Raw genomic sequence first — 23,641 nt, 5'->3', positions numbered from 1 at the left:
AATGTTAAGAGGTTCTAATTAACACAGTACTAGAAATGTGGATCTGAAATCTATCCCATTATATGTTTATGACCTCCATAAGGATAGTAACAATGTTGAAGAGGGAAAAGTATGGGGCAATCTGAGAAGGGGCAATCAGGAAGCACACATTTGATTACTAACTTCTTGTTCCCCTGCTCATGAATGTGATGCTTTCTTTTACCTTGCCTTTGCTCTGTCCATCATAAACTGCACCCACTTTTTCAACTCTCTGCTTTGCTAACACCTGCCTGATACTGAAGTGCCCAGATGTGAATACATTATCCTAATGCTGCACGCTAGATTTTGGTAGATAAGCTTTGTGCTCTGAGCTCTGCTGACATCACATAAGTAACTCCAAATTAGCCAGCCAGTACGACAGTCAGTTCACAAAGACTTGTTAAGGATGCTGCAATTGATGGTGAGAGGGAGGTTCTTTGGTTTTCTTTCATTTCAACAAGCCAAGATTGTGGTCTCTTCGATTGTCTTGAAGGTTGCTGTTTGAACATAACCAAAAATTGAGGGCTGTGTTTCTGCCTTTGCTGATGTCAGATCTTATATGACCCTAAAATATCTTACTATATTGGAAAAGAATGACGCCGTGAAAACTCTGCATTTATTTAAGTGTAAGGCTAGAAATGGATCAAATCTAAGAAATCCAAAGCAAAGTCTCAAAGTAGTGCTGGGTCTTTGAGGTCTCCATGAAACAGCTTTAGAAAGAGAGGAGCAGTACAAACTGCTCTGCTACCGTTTGTCTCTCAGGGCACGTGCCAAGCAGTGCCAGCATTGAATTCTTTTTGGAAAGACCAGCAGTCAGAGGTGTGTAGAGTCTTTGCTTACCAGAAGAGCAGAGATCCGAGTTGTAGCTGACTCTTACACGCAGAAGTAGAGTGTATGTGCATGTGTGAAAGGGCTGGCTTGGTCTGACCTTGTGGTTCCCAGAACCCACAGCCCTCCATAGCTCCCTGCAGCTCTGAGCAGTGCTCAAAGACAGGGAGAGGTGGTGACTTACTAATGAGACTTTTTCTAAGGCAAAAGGCTGTTTTCTGAGTGTCTGAAGGAAGTTGGTGCAAGCTGCTGACTCATTCAGAGCTGAGCTCTTGTCCCATCACACAGACACCTGTGATGGACCGTAGAATAAGTGCAGTGCAAAGTGGCACAAAGCACAGTGTCTGTTGGATATGGAGGGAGCCAGAAGCCACTACTGGCTCCAATCAGCTCTTTGGCTTGCTCTCTTGCAAGCAGGAAGGGTGAGAAGCATCTGGCCTCTGTGCTATGCATGGTAACCCAGCTCTTCCTGGCCTGGGAAGTCAGGAGCAGCTCAGGACTGCTGCCTTCATTGAGGCGAGCTGCCCCCAGCACCCTTCTGCCAGGTGAGATCTCTGCAGTAAGGGACAGTTTCACATTCTCCACAGGCTGTTCACTGCCTGAGGGTTGCCTTTGCAGGAGTTTGAGTTCAAAACAAAGTTTCCTTGATACAAAAATGGGGTTTCAAGAGTGTTATAGCAGATGAATCTGTGTGGTTCAGGGATGGAAGTCATCTCATGGGCTTCTTCCACTGTCAGCATCTACAGTAATAACATCATTATTCTGTATCTATGCCCAAGGTGATTCTGGAGCCCTTGTTTCTGCCCTTAGTGCAGAAGTTGTTAGCTCTCCTAAGCCTGAACAGGCTCACTGTGGTAAGGTGACTCTTCTTAGAATGTCCTGTCCTTTTCCTCGTAAGTTTTGCCCCTTCTTGCCCCTTCGATGAACCTCGAGCTTATCCTGTGATCATTTTGAGTGACTGATCACAGGTTTCTTCCAGGAACAGGGATCTATGAAGGCTCGGTTTATGACCAAAAAAACCCCCAAGCTTAGTTACCTGTAACTGGAATTCTTCAGTTATCTGAATATATGCTCTCTAGAGAGTTTTCTCCTCTCTCTTCTCTCTCTGGCTCCACTTCAAAGTGCAGTCTGAGCCAGGGGGCCAGCAGATTGATAAAACATTAATTAGTAACCCTTGGTAGCTGATTTCAGAGCCCTCTCCTGGTTTTTTTGGGACAGTGCAGCCTTTAACAGCAGCACATCTTTTGGCAGGGGGCTGAGCCATGCACCATGATGTCAGACTTAATGCTTTTTGAGGCAGAATATTCAGAAAGTCAAGATATAAGAAACTTTTCTTGGCTTTCTGCTCTTTCTGCTTTGCCATTTAATACATCCCTAAGATGTGATTGCTTCTTGTTTGCTCCATGTGGTCTTTCGTAATTGTAAGAAGGTAATGCTGCCTGTTAGGCTCTTTATATTTCTGTATGAATGTGATTCAGTGATGCTGTTACCACAATTTATAAAGATTGTTTGTGACCCCAAAAATCTTTTTACAAAAGCCTAAATATAAAATTTCAGTTTAACCAGGTTTGCCAGGCAACAGCTTTCATCCATGACTGTTTAGTGGTGACTTCTTGAGATGCCATGACCTCTGATTTTAAAGACACTGCTCATTGTGGTTTCTGTTGCCATGCTGCCCCATTTTTTCCTGCAAAGTGGCTAAACACCAGCATTTCCATCTGCAGTCAGTTCTGTGGATTTACTGCCCCAGGTTTCCAAACACTGACCAGGATTTACTTGGACAGCGATTCTCACAGGGAAATATTTTTATAACCATCCATCCTTTTACAGATGGTTGAGCAGAAGCAAAGGGAGTTAAGGGACTCCAGCTTAGGTCAGTGTAAATCTGGAATTCAGATCCTCAGAAGTCCTGTTCAGCTGTCACAGCTGTCTCAGAAGCTGGCATTACAGACTCACAGACACCAAGGGGGTTTCTGCTGGACACATGTCTTGGCAGGCTGAGTAGCTGCTGTCTGTCTAGAAGGCATGCTCAGACCATGTCTGTCTGTCAGCCCACACAAACATGGCCATGACCTCGGCCTTTTTTTCCAGACAGTCGGGCACGTGGCGTGGTGTGGATGTCACCTCCACCTCGACCTCTACAGGGAAGCGTCCCAAGAACAGAGGGGTCATCCATGTGGCCATTCCCGCTCCAGAGGGGCAGCAGGCCCGACTGCCTCTGGTGGAGCATGTGATTGAACCTCAATTACCCGGCTCCTGAAGGAGTCCTTGAACCACTTAGCTGTAGCATGGAAGAGATGAGCACAGAGCCACAGAATCTCCTCAGTTTGAAGGGGACCCACAAGGATCACTGAGTCCAACTCCTGGCCCTGCACAGGTCACCCCAGTAGTCACACCATGTGCCTGAGATCATTGTCCAAATGCTCCCTGAACTCTCTCTGGCTTGGTGCTGTGACTACTTTCCTGGGGAGCCTGCTCCAGTGCCCAGCCACCCTCTGGGTGAAGAGCATGTTCCTGATATCTGACCTAAAGCTCCCCTGACACCACTTTGTTCCCTTGGGTCATGTCACTGGTCACCAGAAAGCAGAGATTGGTGCCTGCCCCTTTGCTGCCCCTCACAAGGAAGCTGCAGGCCACAGTTCTGTGTCCCTTAAGTCTCTTCTTGGCTGCACTGGATTGGGACTGTTCTTACAAGATTATTATTAAAACCCCAGACCGCACTAATGCCCCCAGACCTGGCAATGGGGTGACAATAAACTGCTATGTATGAGGACAGCACCTTCAGCTCAGGAAGGGTGCTTGGAAGGGTGCTCAGGTACAAGAGGCCTTGTCACATTGTTCTCAGCCAGAAAAGGAGATGAAAATGCATCAGGAGCCAGGCAAGGAGTATCTGCCTGTCACTGTCACCCCCCTGCTCACACAAGCAGGATGTTCCTTCCTCAGCTGGGCTCCCAACCCATAACTGGTGTCTGATAGAGACCACTGCAGTGGTGAGGAGGGAAGGCAGCAGTGCTTTTCCAACAACATTGCTGTTGCTTTTCTGGTTTCAGCCCATTCCCAGGCTCAAGGGAACCAGAGACTCATATGCACATCAGGTTCCCATTATTCTGTGCACAGTTTTCAGGGCAGGATTGTCTTTGTCTCTATTTAAGCATCCAGTAATTAATGCAGCTGTGGAAGTGGAAGTCGGCACTGGGACAAGAGATGGCCTCCCCACTGTCATTATCCTACTTTTCTCTCTTTCCCAGGAGTAACTGCTCTGACAGTAGAAACATTCAGAAATTCCAAGCCTTCTGTTTTGCTCTTCCTCTGAAATGCACATCAGTCCTGCACAAAATATAAGACCAAATAAGATAATGGGGAACAGAGGGTCCCAGGGTCAGAGAGACTCGTCTCTGCTATAAATCTCCTAGTTCTGTGGCACAAGAGGACCACACACTGCTTGGGATGGGGAAGAAATCCTCACTCTGTTCTGTGACAATGGCCTTTTCTGGCTCTTGGCCCTTTCCTAGTAACAGGAAGATGCTCCTTGGGGAAGTGATCACAGTGCCAAGCCTGAAAGAGTTCAAGAAGCATTTGAACTCTTGGGCGCATGGTGTGACTCTTGGGAATGGTCCTGGGCATGGCCAGGAGTTGGACTCAATGATTCCTGTGGATCCCTTCCAGCTCAGCTTATTCTGCGATTCTGTGAATTAAAGCTTCTCCTGAAAGAGGAGGTGTGGGACCTACAATAGGTGAGGGATTGGTGAAGGGAGGAGTCTCCATCCAACCTCGGTGAAGTGTTTGCTTCCCAAATGAGTTGCATCCCTCTCTCCTCCAAAATTCCTTGGCAATTCTATTCTGAAGCTGAATTCCTTTGCTACAAAGGAAGGCTCTGTTCCTAACTGATCACCTTCACTGTAGCTGTGAGCAGCTTGCTCAGCAGGTCAGGCCCGGCACTGTTACGCTCCGTGCTCATTAAGGCCACAGCCTGGATGTAACTGGAGCATTTGAGCCCAGGCAAGCACTGAGCCAGTGCCAGTGCCACACTCAGAGCTGCTCTTTCCATGTGGGTTTTATTCTTTCCAAAAAAAAAAAAATGACCCTTGAAATGAACGACTGTGGGTAAATCTTTGTAGCAGCTGGAACTGAACTGAGATACGGGGTTTGACCTACTGCAGTAAAGTGAACAGTTTGACTTTATGAATAGTTCACAACAGAGATGTATTACTGATTCCACTGAAATGAAAGTGCTTTGGCTGAGCTTTTTATTGCAGGGCGTCATCTGTACTTAGGATGGTTCTGTACGTTACTGATGGAATCAGGCAGGATCTTTGGGTTTGTAATTGGCAGAACCTCAACCTTCAAAGCCACTTTAGTTGTTTTTATCCATTTTCCTTCTCCAGGCTCCTTGAAAATGTCCTGTGTTCTTGGAAATTGTTATGGCAAGCTGGAAGGATTCAGGGTCAATTTTGAAGGCCTCTTACTTTTAAACTTCCAGGTTTTTTTCAAGATATAATCCCACCATTCCCTTGCCCAGGACCAGTGCCCAAAGTAGATCACATAAGAATGTGTTTTACTGTAGTTAGAACTGCTCAACATGAAAGCTTACTAAGGAATACTTACACTAAAAATCGCTCAGACAGTCCTCTTGTATTGCCATTTAGATCTATCATTCTGATTGATCACTGTGTGGTTGGCTAATATTGAGTCTAATTTAACCCTATATGCTCATGCATCCATCTATTCTGTCTATTGTTCCTGACATTCTACAAATTACTTACTCATGCAAATGATGACCTAAGGCAACCTTTTATGATATTCGTGTTTAATTATACAAATGCTTTTTGATAAATAAGATTATACATCCTTCCATATGTTTATTCAGTCCTTGATGAAAGCAAAATTTAATTTTCATGCAGATTTGTTGGAGAGTGTGTTTAATAAGTGCTGAGTTTTATGTAGTCTGCAGATCACTCTGGTTTTGGGTAGCTGACAAAATCAGTAGGCATAGTTTATAGAGACATGTGGGTTTTAATCAGGCCTAATTCAAGCTGCTAATTTTTGAGATTTTGGAACTGAAGTCATTGCCTTTGTGCTCATGCAATAAAGCAAATGTTGTTGTGAAAATAAATGAGATGCTGAATTAACACACTTCAGTGGGCTTTATTTATATTACAAGTTATTGAAAATATTGCCAAATAACTGATAGATTAATATTTTTAGGAGAGGGATGTTCCTGTAAAGCTCACTGGTTCTAAAGAGTAACTTGAGTTTGGCTTGTGTGATTCAGTCAAGGTGAATGCAACTTTTAAGTGTCACCCAAGGCCAGGTTGAATTCATCCAGACAACCTGCATACATGAAGATAATGTGCAGAAGGGAGAAATTGTCAGGACCAGATATAAGTATCTTTGTTCAGATGTCTTTGAAAACACTGCTCTTGTTGATTGCAGCTCCTCCAGGAGTGCTCTTGGCATGGTGTGACACAGACAGTGGTAGGAATTCAGGGTGTGGGGATCAGGTATGAAGAAGACGTGGGAGCACACACTGCCTGAGACATGACTTTTGCTTCTTTTCCCTAATTGTGGCAGTGGAAAATATTCCACCCTTCTGTTAAAAAAAGCACTGGGTGAACACAGGTGCTGACTGGCCATCAAGGGGCATTTTCCAGGAGTGCCATTACGCCGTGTTCCACCCAGTGTCAGTAGAGCTGCAGTAGCCCCTCTGGCTAACAGCAGATGTTTTGTAGGCTTGATTTCTTTGCTGACAGTTTGCTGTTTTGTGTGCAAGGTGTGGTCAGTGAACTCGGTGGGCCGGACGCCGAGCAGCTGGTCCCGCTGCCGGACAGGCCCTGCCCCTCCCGAGGGCCTGGGAGCTCCCCTCTTCAACACCGTGGCGTCCACTGTGGCTGTGGTGAGCATCAGCCCCCCTCTTAAGCCTAACGGGGTGGTCAGTATCTACAGGCTGTTTTCTAATGGTACCAGAGGGACTGATGTGGTGGTGAGTATTGTCAGCACTTTTTCTGTACTTGCACTTGTATTTTCTAGCTTTACCAATTTTGTTATTACAAGCTGCTGCTGTTGGTCACAGACTGCCTTCCTCTCCTGGCCTCCCATAGTTAGCTGCTCTGCAATGTACTGTCCTGTCCGTGAGTTTAAGCTGTCTACTGATTTCACATTACCCATTTATTCCTTCCAGTGCACTTGGCTGTGTCTGTGTCTGATTCAGCCAACTCGTCCCATTGGTGCCTGCATGGCCTTCCTTTTCCATTCCCTCACACCTGCCATGCTGCTGGCTTGGCTCTGCCTCTGCCTCTGGCATCAAGAAGTACCAAGTGCTTCCCTTTGCTTGCTTGACTCTCTTCTTATTTTTTGCTGAACTCTGCTGAATCACATGCTGCCAAATGAGAGCAGATGTTGCCCCTTGTTGGTGTTTTCTACATATTTTTATTTCTTTGGCTTCAAAAAAGCTATACCAACAAATGACTACAGCAGAAAGGTGAAGTGGCAGTTCCTGTGAGCAGTTTCAGAGCAGGGCACTGATTCCTTTGCCAGAGCTGCCAGGTCTCCCTTGCTGAGCTTAGGAAAGTTTTCTAACAGGCTCACCCAGCACAACATCTGTTGAATGCAGAACAGCATCATGTTGGCTCTTGACTGAGATGTTCCTACCAGAGAGCACATTCTCCTGTCTGGGAGTCACCTGACCCACCAGACACTTTGGTGTCATGCTGCCCAGCACAGTTTCTTGGATCCACATTGAGGAAACTGATGAGATATGCATGATTATTTGCTAGCACTTTTATCATGGAACTGTTTTCCACATTAATTTATTTTCTGCTTCAGTGCCACTTATCGCAGAGTCTTCCTTTAATGGCTTTCAGCTTCCCTGTTGCTGAGAATGACATTTGCAGTCGATGTACAGTGGTCACAGCTCAACTAAAGATGTCCTGAGGCCACTGATGGCATAGTCTTTTCCTTTGAAGAGTGTCCTTTAACTTCATAATGGGAGAAAAACACTAAGTTCCTATTACACAACAGCTGCATTAGTGTCAGACTACAGAACATGCAGAATCTTCTGCCCATCTTCTTCTGGGCTTAATTCACCTCCATAACTCTTATTTAGTACTTGTGGTGCTTGAAGCTGTGACACGTTCCCTCTTAATTTTTCCAGCTGTCAGAAGGGACTGCCACCCAGCAGACAATACATGGGCTAAAACCTTTCACCACGTACTCCATTGGTGTGGAGGCCTGCACCTGCTTCAATTGTTGCAGCAAAGGACCCATGGCTGAGTTCACCACGCAGCCAGCTCCGCCCTCAGAGCAGCCTCCGCCGCAGATCCGCACCGTGACCTCCAGGAACGCCTCTTTCCAGTGGAGCGCCCCTCAGTCACCCAACGGCATTGTCACCAGGTAGGAGCTGCCACCAGCTGAACCTGCACACCTTGGCTGGAGCTAGTGCCAGAACAATGTGAGCTGGAATTCCATGGCTGAGGGCACCGAACAGTTGTGGCAGTCACCCTCCTTCCTTGTCATGCTGGTGGTGGCATTCCCTGTAGCCTGAACACCTTCTGGAAAGTTTTTACATACAGTGATTGCTTTTCTCCTGAGCAGGGTACTGGGGAGGATAAAGGTGGAGAGGATGAGCTGTTGTGAGTGGAGATGATTGTCTGACAGCTGTGGTTGTGTAATGAAATAGTTGTGAGTTCAACTGGCAGTGATGAGAGAGCTGCAATCTAGAGTTACTTAGGCAAAAATCCTGACTTGCAGAAGAGGGCAGCAAGGTAACAGGTGTCAACAGTGAGTGTGACTTACCACCACAATTGCCCAGTTACCTGACAGTTAGGACCAAAATCTCCAAGAGAAAAACTGGGATCAGGTCTATTTTCTTCTCCAGCAGCCAGACAGACAGCAGTTAGGACAAAATGTGGGATTGGCTTATATATATATGTCCTTCATCAAAATCTCAACTTTGTTCTCAGTTATGAGCTCCATGTGTACGTGGCATGTCCTCTGAACCTACAGCCAGCAGTGAAGGCTTGCAGTCCTGGCCCAACTGAGGTGAAGTACACAGGGAAAGGACAGAGTGCCAACGTGTCCAACCTGGAGCCTTACACAACTTACAACCTGCGAGTTGTGTCCTACAACTCTGTTGGCAGTAGCGCCTCCGAATGGATCGGATTCACTACAGAAAAGGAGCGTGAGTATGAGAAATGGTTGACTGACCAGTCATTCCTGTTTCTGAGAGCCAAATTACTTCCTCACCTCTGGGAGAGAGGACATCCCCACAAACCTCTTCTTCCCTGTCCCTGGTCACTGTGTCTCTGTGAACATTCATTGAAATTCTGCTCTGGGGCTTAACTGTTCATTCCTTCAAAAATATTTCTTTGCTCATCATCTGATGTCACATCCTCTATCTTGAGAGCCTGGAAACCTTTTATTTTACTGAAAATGGGCAGCAAAGCTGCAGAACATAAAATGTTCAAGTATTACCAGAAGGCTGATGTGTAGTAATAAATATACTGCCATAAATAATCCCTTGGAAAAGTGGAGATCTTGAGAGAGACCTGGTGATTGTTTCAGGAACAATCTTATTGTCCTAATTCATGCCACACTTCTGCTAGGACTCATAAAAGTTTTCTTTGGATACCAGCTGAATGACTGTATGCTTGTGAATACTGAAGTAAGAATTTGTTGCTGTCCAACTACTGCAGGCATTGCTTTAAGGCCATGTGGTGGTATGCATGGAAATTAAACATGCAGGACCTGTGCCTACAGGCAGAATAGATTTTGCCATCAAAACTGAATTTGTAGTAGTCTAACATCAGCTTTTATTAAAAAGATCTATAGTGTTGTAGCCAGAGTCATTCTATAACAGATGAGATGGGCATTTCATCTCAGTCTGTCAGGTCAGGGCAAAGACGATGTTCACTTTTTATCTCGTGTCAGGATTTCAGAATCACCTTTCTAAAAATCCCTTTTGCATCATTTGATAGTTCTGCCAAGTAATTACTCAAAATCTGTAATCTGATACATTCTTAACTGAAAATTTCAGGTGGAACAAGCCCAGGGTTTTTTTTAATGTTACCACTGAAAAAAAAACCTACACCAAAAACAAAGGAAAAACAAAAACCCCAAAAAGACAACCAACCAACCAACAAAACAAACAAAAGAAAGATCCCTTATGTCCAAAGCTGTGTCTTATTAAATTGCAAGTTAAAAGGCTGGAAAATGATTATGAACTTTTAAATGAAGAACATTCATAAGGAACTGGTGAGACACATAGAACAAAAGGATTTGAAAGCAATTTTTAATCTCCCACCCGCTAGGTCCAAAGTCCTCTTCTTTCAGTCTTGCTTTTCTTGCCTTGTTGACCTCTTCACACCAGGTTTCCAGAGTCCCTCTGACTGCCTCCTTCCTTGAGTCTTTCTGACTGCTTCCTCTTGCCTCGAAGGCTTGCTTTAGTGACAGTGGGCAATTAGCAGCAAAGTGCAGCTGGACAAACAGCTTTCTTGTGAACAAAACAGCAAATACGGGGCAGATGGCTTAATGGCATCACTGCAAGAAAGGACCACCTCAAACTTAAATGAAGTTTTTTGTCAGCAAGCTGTTGAGCCCAACTGATGAACTCTTTCTCCCTGAAGTGAGTTCTGGGTTTCTTTTCTGCCTGCCTGCCATCTGTTCTCACTTTTCTGAAACCCCATGTTTTCATGTATGCGCATGTGTTTAAGATGATCTCAGCAATTTCTTGGGGCTTGCAAAAGAACCCTCTTCATAGCAGCTCCCACAGCCCAGCCTGCTGCAGTCAGGCTTGCACAACCTCCTGTGTCCTCTGCCTTAAGCTGGAACTTAATTTATAGGGTTTTAGTATCAGTAAATACACATACACAATGGCAAAGGGAGGGAGTTCAATATTTGATTTCAGGATGTATCTCTGCTTTCTCAGTGCAGCGGCTGGCATGCTACGCAGCTTTTTATTTTCTCCTTGTATCTTCCCTAATCATACACATGGATATGAGAGAGAGGGGGAGTGCATGTGGCAGAGAGCTTGTATTCTGGAGAATCTCTTTCTCTAGGCTGTATAACTAACCAAATCACTTCTAGCCTATTGGCTAGAAATTCACAGAATTCACAGAATTGAGCTCTTTTTCCTTGTTCTGCAGCACCTCGGTACATGGCTCCATTCTCTGTGGTCAGCAATTTATCCACCATCCACATTGACTGGAGCCACACCTTCGTGCTGAACGGGCGCCTGAAGGAGTACGCGCTGACGGAGAGCGGGCAGCGCATCTACAGCGGCTTCGACACCGAGCTCTACTTGCCAAGGACATCTGACAAAAGTCAGTTTCCACAGCTTCATCTCTGGGAGAGTCTGTTGAGTGAAATTAATAGTGTTGTATGCTGAACTTTTGCCGCGGTGCAGGATTTCTTCAGCACGACTAGTTCCCGACACCGACAGCGAGAGTGGGCCGCCCCAAGAAAGCTGTCAAATCTGGGTGCAGCTGTAGGGCACAGCTGCTCTACGGCACAGGTGGACTGCATTGGGGATAGGACTGCACTGAGGGAAGGGACAAGGAACAGGAAGAGGTCTTCTGTATGTTTTCCAAAGGAGTTTGTTCCCTGGAGGGTCAAGGACAGAAAGACACTGACTCAAAGACATACATCAATTTATAAATGGGGGAGGTCCCAGGGGAGGATGCAATCTTTAACCAACTGGGAGAAACTGGGGATGGAACACAAGGTGGGGAATACAATGTTTAAACCAATAGGGGACTACAGGGGAGGAGAATAACTTAAACAAACCAATGGGGTTTCAAAGGATACAACATTGATAGGGAAGTTTCTAGAGAAAGGGGCAGGCTTGGGGAGGGATTGACATTCAATGGGAGGAGGAACAGGAACAAAAGGGCAGGTCTTTGGGGAGATGGACAACTAGGGCAAAACCCAACAATACAGGGGGGAAAGGAACAAATTCATTCCTAATAAAATATGCTACAAAAGAACAAAATAGGAAGGATTATAAAACTGACTACTAGAACTGCATTACATTCAAAAACGCACACTGCAACAATCTTTAAAAAAAAATTCTCTGTTTCAATCCCAAGCTGAGACCAAAGGAGCATACAGCCACTCCAAAAAGTATCTAAGCAAATCCTTGGAAAAAAGTCCATAGACCTAAGCTTTCTCTTAAGCATTACACCTGACTGGGTGAGACTGTTTTGGTTCACAATGACCATCAAGTTTTCCCAAGTCCTGAAGCTCTGCTGCAAATCCATCCTTCAGGGCTACAGTCAGGGAAATGCATAGAAGTCTTCAGTTTCAGGAAAGACTGGAGCTTGAATTTTCATTTGAAATTAAGTCAGTAGGTCTTGGAACCTGCCATGTTTTAGAAATTTGCAGTCTTTAAAATAAAAGGAAATTATCAAAAGGGGCAAAAATGGAGAAGAAAAAGCAGCAAGCAAAATGTTTTCTGTTTTTCTGTTTTGATGACGTTGGAATGTCGTATATCAAAGAATTTTTTATTTTTTGTCTTACTGATTATTGCAATGGTGCTAATGCTTTATTTGTTTTAATTCAAATGTTCTTAATATGTTTGTTTTAGCCATGAATGAAGTATGAGGGATTTAGGACAAAGTGATGAAAAAATTGAAAGTTGCCAGTTACATTTGAAAAGGAAGAATTTAGTAGCAAAAGAGGAACGTAATTTGTAGCAACATCATGGTGATGATTGCTTATGATCTGCCATGATTCATAGTTTAGAATTTCAATACCAATGTGTAAAGAATTGTGAAGCTCTGATATGGGACTCAGGTGTATTATGATGGGTTATGTGCTATTCCTGCCTTGTTTGTTTAGACCTGGCTGTTTGCTGGTAAATAATGGTGAAAAAGCAGCACCTAAATAATTTTTATTTCTGCTGCTGACAGTATTTTCTAATTTTTTTGCTCAGCCTTTTTGTTTCAAGTGACCTGCATCACTGATGAAGGGAGTGCCATGACACCAGTTATCAAGTACAACGCTGGAGAGGGAGTTGGTAAATACATGAAGAAATTTCCTAGCACCTGTTCATTTGATGTGTTTGTGCTTGAAATTTGGTATTAGTGCATGCCAGGCAGGATGGCATCTTACTGCAGGAGCTTCCTTAGTGCCTTGTTTATGAGGTATCTAGGTACTGTGCTTTTTTTGCCATGTATGGATTTCTGTTCTTTACATCACAGAATTATTGAGTCCTTTAGTTTGCAAAGGACCTTTAAGATCATTGAGTCCAACGCCATAGAAACATAAAATGGTTGGGTTGGAACAGACTTTAAAGATCATCTACTTCCAACCCCCTGCCATGCAGGGCAACTTCCACTAGACCTGATTGCTCAAAGCCCCATTCTGCCTGGCCTTGAACACCACCAGGGGTCGGACAATTCTCATGGTTAGCTTCAGATCCTTTCCTTAGATATGTAATATTCTTTCTTTTATTTTTACCTATATATTGCTCCAAAATGTTGTGCTTTTTTCTGCTAAGTTTCTTGTTTGAGCTATTTCTAACTGAATTAATTAAATGGTTTCATTAAGTTATTTTTTATGTGGCATCTTGTTCAGCCTTTTAAAATAAATCTGCCTTATATTTGCAATTTGTCTTTACTCCGCATTTCCCTTATATCCCTTTTCATGCTTTCACTCCATTGTCCTGCAGAATTTCAGGCAAGGCTGCCTTAAAGGCATTATAAAGTGTTCCCAGTTGCTCTACATCCACCACCTTCCACCCTCCGCCCCTTTGTTCTTTTGATTGCTGCTTTTACCCAGAGTCTATTGAAAACTTGAATGGCACCGTGGGCAACTTGCAGAGGAGGCTTGCAAGCAAAGGTGTTGAAAATTCCTTGGCCAAGAGTTTGGTTGTACATGTCGGATTCCAAATAACCAGGAAATACTGTCACTGAGATTTCTTACACTTTTGTTGTGTATAAGCAAAGCCAACCGACTTGCTTGTTTTCTAGCAGGTGGGGGAAAGAAATGGTGAAATGTTTCATGTTGCTTGCTTGTGTATTAATGTATTAAAGCCTTCCTCCGTCTCTTTTGTTAACTGCACAGTTGTTCCGGAGAGAATGTCCTCTATCTGTACCGCTCTGAAATTACTGTAGTAATTTCCACTCTTCAAGGTTACTTGGAGAACCCTTTTTTCCTCACATTCCACCACCACCACCTCCTTTCGGAAGAGCTGCTGATGCAGTGGTGATTTCCAGCCTAAGCAGCAATGCCAGAGCTTTAAGCAGGGTCTCTTGAGGGTAGTAAGTTTTTTATTGCAGCCCGCTAGCATATTGAACCATTATGCCACCTTGAACATAAGTGCAAATAAGCACATGACGACAAAATTACTTAAATTTCTGCCTAATTTATTAGCGAGGAAAGGGATGGCATATTGTTAAATGCTTCTTGAAATAATTGTCCCTTTCTCCCCTAATCCCTCTTTTTACAGGTCTGATCTTGACAACACCTGGAGAGAAGGACAAAGCAGAGTCCAAACGTGCAAAATTCTACAACGAGTTGTGGTTTGCAGTGCTGATGGTAGTTCTAGGCTTGATTCTCTTGGCGATTCTTCTCTCCTTAATTCTTCAGAGGAAGGTTCACAAGCAACCCTATGCACGAGACAGGCCTCCTTTAGTTCCACTCCAGAAAAGAACATCACCAATGAGTGTGTATTCATCCGGTGAAACCCATCCGGTATGTTTGGAAAAATGCAACCAGTGTGTATCCACGATACCTGCCCTGTCAAACAACACACAGACTTTTTCTTCCTCCTTCCAACAGTTTGTTGCACACTTGGTTACCAAATGGAGGCTGTTTGGTGTAGGGAAAGGACTGTCTGGTCCCATGTGGGCCATATCTGTGGGGGCACAGAGAGCGAGGTTACAAGAGCTTAGTCCAAACAGAGCCCTGGGATGCCTGGTCTGCAGGCTCTGAAATGCTTCTGATGCCTAAGACAAACTTTGGATCTGGAGTCACAGAAAATGCAAAGCCATTGCTGTCACCTCATGTTAGCTGACATCTGCAGTAGAGCTGAGAAGTCTTTGGCATGCTGTGAGAAGGTAGATGATAAAATGTGCTTTTCAGGGGAACCTTTCATGTGTGCCCAGCTGCCTGCTGTGGATGGCTAACCAGGATCAATCTGACAGTCTTTGTCAGGTATCCAGGAGATGTGCCTGCAAAGAACAAGACTTAGGGAGAGGCTTTATATCTTGCCAGTATCCATCTACCACCCAGCTGGACGGCTCTAGGACAAGCTGCATGCCAGGAAGGTTTGGAGTAATCAGGGAAAAAGCTAGGGAACTTCACAAAATGCACATGTGCGTTTGTGCGTGTGGACCCACAGTGGGACCATCAGAGCGGTGGGAGCAGGGCTGCTGGGAAGTGATAAAGAGGAAGGCTTTTTTCATCCTGAGAAGTTATAACTCTGAAAAAGAATACATAAAAAACATGTTCCGTCATGTAGCAGAGTAGTAGCGCTATCCTACCCCTTGAGAAAGCAAAACAAAAGGAATATGGCAGTTGTTATGGGATTGAGAATGGGAGCAGCCATGCCTTCCATTTTCATGCTTCTTCCAGGCACAGGCCGTGAGGTGATTCTTCCTGTCACTTCTCAGCTTCTTTTTCCTGTGAGCGCTATCAAGCAGCATAGTGACTCCTGCATCCTTCACGCATTCTGTTTCTTCTTGTCTCAGTGCCAAGACACTGCATCTGTGCCTCAACCAAGAAGCTCTTGGAAACAATGGGATTTCCAGTGTGCCCCTTCTCCTGGCAAAGGCTAAGAGCATAAGAAACTTTTTTTTCTTGGTCTCATGGTTTTGATTCCTTTTCCTCTACAGTCTGTCGTCTTGTGTTATTCCTCTTGACTTTAAAACGTCTTTGCTGTTGGCATGCCTGCACAATTTCTTTTCATGTTCCTGCTTTTTCTTTTCTTTTCTTTTTCTTTTTCTTTTTTTTTACTTTTTTTTTCTTTTTCTTCTTCCAGCAGCTCATGGACTTGATAGAAAGGAAGATTTTTAGTGCAGCAATTGAAGGACTGATCTGAGAAGTTAGGACAGAGCTACTAAGGAGCAGCAAAATTGCTTGTTTTACAATTGTTAGTGAGGTTGTGGCAAGCAGTGCTGGCTGCACACACAGTACTTGACCACTTGAAAATTAAATAGTGCCTGGTCTTTGCCAGCTCCCCTACTCCCCCACATCCTGCTGCACTGCTCTCCCTCACAGAGCTGCAGCTAAGTCACACCCTCTGTCAGGTACACCTGCACTGCAGCTTGCCCTGCCCTAATGCTTTTCCTCCCTCTCTTTAATCTCAGTTTGAAACTATTGCTGACACGTCCGATTCATCAAGCAGCGTCACTCTCAAAAGATACACGATGCACCTTGAGGTACAGTCCTCAGCTTGCAGAGTGGCCACACGTGTGGTGTGTCAGATGACCCAAGCATGCACAAAGGCATCTGACACTGCGTGTTTCTCCTGGCGGGTTATGATTTTTCCCCTGGTTATGAAAAGATCTGCAAACATCCTCTTGCTGTGCAAGTCTAGGCTATCATTCTGGTAATCAAAAATCTTTGGACTTCTGCTTGTTGGTACTTTAAAAAAAATTAGGAAGAAGAAAAGAGAAAAAATGGGGAAAATTTTGGTTTATCATTGGTGGGGTTTTTGTTTGTTTGTTTCTAATTATATGATCGTTCTACAGGAGGGAAAAGTCTGGGCTTTTTTCTTCTGTTTATAACTGCATGATTTTGAGGCACGGTTTTCTCTGTTCTCTTCCACTCCTGCTTTGGTTTTGTTCGGCTAAATTATTTAAAACCATGCCCTTAATTTTTTTTATTTATTACTTTGTGTCTACCTCACAGGGACTGGCAGATACAAAAATCCCAGGGGCTGGTTCTCCCACGAGCAGCCGCAGTTTCCGTCTGGCCGCTGGGGGGAGGAGGCCGAGTCAGGGCCAGCTGAGCCGCCCGTACTCCCCCGCCTCTCTGCATCGCAGTGTCAGCCAGCTGCTCAACCTCTATGACAAGAAGACTTTTGATGAATCACCTTGGGATGCCATCCTGCACAACCATCGCACTCCTGGCCGTGGCTTGGTAAGGGCTCCTGCTCCCCTGGGATGCTGCTGGCGTCACCTGCTAGAGATTTGTCTGTTCTGTTGGAGTCATGAGACAGTCTAAATGTCATGACTTCCTGGAGATACGGCCAAAAGGCCTAGAAGGACATGGCCATAGCTTAGATCCTCAAAATTCTTCAAGTCGACTGTGCTCTTCTAGAGTTGCAGGTGATCACACACTGCTCTTGCGGGATACAAGTGATCCATGTGCATCTCTGTGGTTTCCATTGAACCATTGACTGCATGATTACCAAGGAAATGCACCTCAAAGGATTCCCTTCTATTTGGTGCTTTTTCCTTTCCATGCAATTCAGCAAAGGTACAAGTCTGAGGTGGGATGTCTTGGCATCCTATGCACATGTAGAGCCAGAGGCAAGAGCTTGTGTTCTATTGACTCCTGTTCTGTTAACTGGGACTCAGGTGCTGATGAGATCTGCTCTCTGTTCTCTGCTCAGTCACCATGCAGAGATTTTGTGAATGCTCAGATCTCCTGGCATGTGTGACAAATTGATTCAAACTCTGCCCACATGGGACTAGAATAAGGTTGGGGGGCAGGCAAAGTATTTCTCTTTTAATATAGGACAGAACTAGACAGTGTCATCAACAGGGATCTGAACACACAGATACAAGGCATGATTTTAAAGCCAAGGACAGTGATGACCTCCCTTCCTCTTTGTCACCAGGAAACTGGCTTTTTAACTTCCAACCTTCCTTTCCCTTCCAACCAAATGCATGAGAAGGGCTTCAGTGGTCAGTGAGACATGAATTTGCTTCCTAAAAGATATGAAAATTAAGGTTCCTAAAAAGAACACAGAATGAAGGACCTATGAGGTAGTAACAAAATTAGATGGTTAGTGAGTGCAAGTTAGTGAGTGGATGTGGTCTAAAATGCAAATGAACTGGAGGACAGTCTGGCACATAAATCTAAGTAGCTTCCTCAGACTTTTACCTTCAGTACACCAAACAGCTGGAAGGGCTGGAACATACAGGCTTACCACAGAGTAGGGGTGTTGGTTAGGGGTTGGTTAGGAGGGGTGTTCCATCACTGTCAAACCCACTTCGACCCCAAGAGCAGCACCAAGGAGGCCAACAGGGTAGTGATAACTCTAGGCAAAACCCCTCTAGGTACAGCTTAACCTCCAGCCTGCACTGGAGCTCTGCAGCTCATGGACTTGCCAATTCATGAGCCTTGCCATTTTCTCAGAGCTATCAAATCCTTGTGATTTAATTCCCTGGGGACTAGCAATTCACCCAGGGTGCCCCTTCCTGTGATCTCATTAGCCAAAAGAACAGCTTCCTGCTGCTCAGAGGTAGCTCTTGCTCTAGCCACTTATCTTAGTTTAGGTTGCAAACCCTCCTATGTGCACGTTAGAATGAGTTTAAAAATACTCCAGTGAGTTTCAGGAGTGGCAAAAGCCAGAAAACAAAAATTTTCATTTCCTTTTGGAGGCAGACAACCCTCACGGCATGAGCTCAGCTGCTTTATCAAGTCAGCAGCTCCTCTGTCCATCAACCTCACATTAGAGGTGTACAGAACAAATACAAAAAATGTATTTGTTTTGGTTTAGGGTAAATTCAAGAGAAAAATTTTAAAGGGGGTTTTTTAGAAAGTAGATTTAGGTTTTTGGTTTTTTTAAATTAGTTTGGGAAAAGATATTTTGGAGAAAAGTGGAAAAATTGCTTATTTAATAGTAAAGTATTTATTAGTATAAAAAATTAATAATAAATTTTTTTGTTGCTTTAAAAGAGATTATAAATTTTGAAAGTTTTTTGTGGGTTGTAGTTTGGTTTATTTAGTTTTTTATTTGTTTTTTTGGTGTTGGAAATGTTTTAGTTTAGGTTTGGCTTGGTGAGTTGGTGTTTTTTTGGGGTGTTTAGTTTAGAGTAGGTTTAAATAGTTTTAAGAAAAGGAAAAAATATAGTTTAGGGAATTTTTTTGTTTTAGTAAAGGAGAGTTTTGTTTTGTTATTTGCACTGTAGATAATATAATTTAGGAGTTGGAATGTGGAGGAGTGAGTGCAGTTTTTGAAAATAAATTGCGTGGGGTATTTGGTTTGGTTTCTTTGTTTTTAGAATTAGTTTAAAAGATGTAAAATTTATTTTTGGGTTAAATAGATGAATGGGGTATGATTTAATATTCTAAAGTTATTTTAGGAGATTTTGTTTTTATTTTTATACTGTTAATTATTAAAATTAATATATTTAATTAAAATATATATTATATATACTATATAGAATATTTAGCTATATATTGATATTGGTAGTAATACTTAGTAAATAGTGATATTTATATATAGTTTTTACTTAATAATTAGATTTTTTTGGGGATGCATATGTTGTTCAATTTTTTTGTCTTAGTTATTATGTGTAATTTGGGTTTTGAGTAAAGATAATTTTATGAATGGCTCTGTTTGTATTTGAGGTAGAATTGATTTAAACTTTTTTTAAAATAAATTTTTGATATGCGTTATTGGGATTTAGTTTTTGTTTATTGTATATACGGGTTTAGATTGGGTAGGGTTTGGTTGGTGGAATTTTGAGCGTTAATTAATTAGGTGGTTTTTGTTAATATTTTAAAATTTTAAAAGATTTTTTATTTATTGTTTTTAAGGTTGTTTTTAATAGTTTATTGTATATTTTAAATTTTGTTTGTAGTTGGTATATGGTAGGGGTTATGGTATATTTATTTAATGTCATGATTTTTAGTTTAGATGTTAATATGATTGGTTTTGAAATCAGTTTTGTTGTTTGATTCAATTATTTGAGGGGTATTATATTTTTAAAGGACTTATTTTTAATGTTTAGGGTGGTGTTATGGGCTGCAGTGTGAGGTATAGGGTAGGGTTTTAGTTATTTTGTGGTGGTTTTGATTATTGGGAGTATATAGAGTTTATTGTGGGATGTTTGGGGAAGTGTGATGTGGTTACTTTATAAGGTTTTTTATGTTTATATTTGGATTATTGTATATATTACAGAGATTTTAATTGTTTGGTTTGTTTGGTGGTAGAATATGTTTTATAGTTATAGATAATTTGAGCAATATTGTTTATGTTAAATTTATTTTTTGGTTTTATATTTAATTATAGGAGGTATTTTTTGAGGATTTGAGGTATTATGGGTTTATTGAGTTAATAATTTTTTTGTGTTGTTAATTTAAGTTTTTGATTTTTTTAAATTTGTTTTGGTGTTTTTATTAGTTTGATTTTTAGGGATATGGGTATTTATATGGTGGACTTTTATAGATAGTTTTTTATTTTAGTAGTGATTTTTTTTATTTTTTAGTAATTAAAATTGGGGTTTTTTCATGTTAATTAGGTTTTTTTGTTATTTTTATCAAGTATTGCTTATTAGTTATGAATTAATGTAGAGGTAGAGTTTTGGGGTTTTTTTAATAATATTTAAGATTAATTGAAAGATTTTGAGTTTAGTAAGTTGGTTTGATTTTATTTTTTTAGTAGTTTTTGTAATTTGTTGTGTGGGGTTTTATATAGTTTTATTTTTATAATGTGATAAGAATTTTGTTTTATTTTTATAATGTAATAAAATTATTATATCAATAAGAATCCATTATCTTTATAATGTGATAGGAATTATTTGCACTCTTTTAGTAAAAAGAGTGCAATGTGATTTTTTTTGTTGATGGTTGGTTGTATGGTGGAGTTTTTTTAGTTTGTGTTATTTCTTTGGAATTTTTTTTTTTGTTTATGAGAATAAAGTTTTTATATTTAGGTTAATTTGTAATTATTTTTAAAAGCTTAGGGTGATTTAGTATTTTAATATGGGTGTGTTGTGTGATGAGTGTAATTTATTTGTTTTATGTGGTGTTGGTATACTGGGTAGAGGGAATTTTTGTTTTGAATATTTATTTTAGTATTGGCAGTTGGAGTATTAGGAGGAGTTGTATTTTGATGTTGATTATTTTTGAGGTGGTTTGGATTTTTTTATAGGTTGTTAATTTTTTTTTTTTCTTGGAGTGTACTTGGTTTTACATTTTTTGTAATTTTGGTTTTAGAATTTTAATGGTTGTTTTTGAGTTTTATTAGGTATTTTTGTTAAAGGTTTTAGGATAGATTCTGGGTTTTGGTTGTAAAGTAGAGCATGTTTTTTATATTTGGTTTTGATTTGACTGGGTTAAGGGTTATTGTATGAGCAATTTTTTGTTTGATTTGGGTAAAGGTTTGTTGTTGTTTAGGGTTTAATTGGAAAGTAGGTTTTTTGTGGGTGGTTAGGTAGAGAGGGTTTATAATTTGGTTATATTTAGGAATATGTATTTTCTAAAACTATATCTGTTTAGGAAAGTTTGTGGGTTGTTTTTATTGGTTGGTGGAGCTGTGAGTTTGTTGACGTTGGTGGGAATTTGATGTTGTTTATTTTGTTATTTTTAAGAATTTGATTTTTTAAAGTTTTTAAATGTTTATTTTTTGATGGTGAAATTGGTGTTTTTTGGAGAACCTGGATAATTTTTTAAATATTTTTGTTGTTGTGTTTTTTTATATGATGTTATTGATGTATTGATGCTTTGGAGTTTTAATTTTTTTTGTGTAGTTTGGATTTGTTTATGATAGATGGTGGGATTGTGTTTTTATTTTTGAGGTAGTTAGTTTTAGGTGTATTGTATATTTTTCATTGTAAAAATTGTGTGTTAGGGATAAAATTTGAGTTATTTTTGGATAAGAGACTAAATTTAGGGATTAGAAAGGTATTAAAAATTCTTGAAAGTTTAGGGATTACAAATATATGAAGGGTTTTTTTTGAGAGATTATGATTTTAAGTAATATAGTTATTGATTGCTTTATATTATTATAGAGTAAGTTTAATTAAAATGTAGTTAGTATAAGGTTTTTTTTTTGGATTATGTGTTGAGTGTTAAAAAATGTATTGGCAATATATTACTTTGTTATTTTGGATTTTAATTTGGAGTTTTAGTATGTTTGGTAGGGTAGTGCTTAGTGGTGGAGTTACTTTATTTAAGGTATGGTAGTCTACAGGTAAGTTTTAATTTTTAGATTTGTATACAGGCTAAAGTGTGTTGAAGGGTGAGTGGGTTTCATTGATTTTTTTTTTTTTTTTTGCTTTTAGTTTATGGATTATTTTGTGGATGGGGATTATGGCAGTTTGAGCTGTTTTGTACTGTTGGCAGTGCAACTGGTATTTGTTGTTTTTTTATTTTTAGGAGTTTTATTGTAGATGGGTTTTTTGATAGTTTAGGTAAGGTATTTTAATTGCTTAATGCTCTTTGTTTTTATAGCCCTATCTCAAACACTTACTTGAGGTTTTTTTGGGCTTTTGAAATACTTACTTTGGAGGAAGTCTTTGCCTAAAATGCATGGGGCTTCTGGGCTAGTTACAGTAGGGTGTTTCTTTTATTCATTTTCAGTTAGGGTTGTGTCAGTACATTGCTTTACATTGCCCTGAACAAACCCAGGACTCTGCTCCTGTGTTGCTCAGCTACTCTCTTGCAAAAAAACCTCCTGCAATGTTTTTGAGTCAGTTCTTTCTCTTTATTACACGCAGTAGTTTAGGAATAGTGGTTTCAAAGTTTGGTTCACCCTTTTGTCCAGCCTGCAAATCAATCTAGTGAGTGGCTGTAGTGGCCCAGGACACAACCTGCAGTAACACTGCTAGTGCCCTCCTTATGATATGGAAATGGTTTATTTCTCTCCTGCTTTCAACTTTCTCCTAATGCAGGAGTGCAAGTGGAAAGTCAGACACTCCCTTGGAGGCTTGAAGAACAGAATTTTACCCAGATCATGTGTGATGGGGTTGTTACACAAAACAAAAATGTAAATGTGTTTTTTCTTTTCATGGCTCCAAGTTCCCCAGTACACTGTAACAAACACTATATTATTGACCATTTGTCAGATATATAGAGTAATTGAAGGCATTGATTGTGGGGGTTTTTTTAACTTACTGCTTATTGTGAAAATCTAATTGTCTTGGATTCAGGTGCTTGAATGGTTTAGGCTCTTATCTCATCCTGGGAGGAAAGGTAAGACATTAGAAAGCACTTATTTATCTATTTTAGAACCAGTTTTAGTGGTTAGGAAGAAAGAGAAATGAGAAAATCACCTTTAGTCTGATGCTGATATGCTTCTTTTTTCTCTTCCTTACAGTATGTAGATGAAGAAGATCTTGTCAATGTCATCAAAGGCTTCAGCACCGTCACCAAAGAGCACACCACATTCACTGACACCCACCTCTAAAGAACAAAACCAGCTTTTCTAGAAAATGGAAGTGGGTAACTTGCCAAAAGCAGCCTGCATGGCCTTTGCAGGCAGGGATAGGGCTGCTGTTTCCCCACCCCTTGCTCTGGAGTTAATAGATAAAACTGGTTTTTGGGAGGGGATTGGGGAGGGAGGGTAAGTTGGCCTTTTTTTCAACATCCCTTTCACTGTATAGTAAAAACTGTGTGCTAGCACTGACACCTCAGAAAGGTAAGAGAATAGATTAACAATCCCTCAGTCATACAGTAGTAGAAGACTGTGAAGGTAGAGGCTCCCATCTTTGTCTCTCATCCAGCTTTCCAGGCTGAGGGGGGTTGTAGGGGCAGGGGAGGGAGGGAGGGGGGCAGGGCAGCATGTTTGGTAAGGAAGTCTTTTACATGTCCAAAAACCAGCATGTGGCTAAAAGGGGCCTGCATGGCCGGCTGTCCATGTTTTCTCCTGGCCTGACAGAGCTCCACCACAAAACTGTGT

The 23,641-nt window shown here is 41.5% G+C and overlaps 1 protein-coding gene across 1 annotated transcript in view; it reads left to right on the top strand.

Annotated features, from left to right (window-relative positions):
• Positions 1 to 23,149, top strand: part of USH2A (usherin) — a gene marked incomplete at its 3' end in the record, with an annotated part of 372,555 nt that extends 349,406 nt beyond the window's left edge. The window contains exons 64-72 of the mRNA XM_084203202.1: positions 6,617 to 6,826; positions 7,997 to 8,235; positions 8,805 to 9,022; positions 10,986 to 11,162; positions 12,773 to 12,856; positions 14,291 to 14,535; positions 16,152 to 16,223; positions 16,696 to 16,926; positions 23,060 to 23,149. Coding sequence (XP_084059328.1) covers positions 6,617 to 6,826; positions 7,997 to 8,235; positions 8,805 to 9,022; positions 10,986 to 11,162; positions 12,773 to 12,856; positions 14,291 to 14,535; positions 16,152 to 16,223; positions 16,696 to 16,926; positions 23,060 to 23,149 — 1,566 coding nt within the window. The remainder of the gene's footprint in view (positions 1 to 6,616; positions 6,827 to 7,996; positions 8,236 to 8,804; positions 9,023 to 10,985; positions 11,163 to 12,772; positions 12,857 to 14,290; positions 14,536 to 16,151; positions 16,224 to 16,695; positions 16,927 to 23,059) is intronic.
• Between the last annotated feature and the right edge of the window lie 492 nt (positions 23,150 to 23,641).

Source organism: Fringilla coelebs (assembly GCF_963513975.1).
Source record: "Fringilla coelebs genome assembly, chromosome: 3".
NCBI lineage: Eukaryota > Metazoa > Chordata > Aves > Passeriformes > Fringillidae > Fringilla > Fringilla coelebs.
Note: the sequence above shows the minus strand (reverse complement) of the source record. Positions and strands in the feature narration are given on the sequence as shown.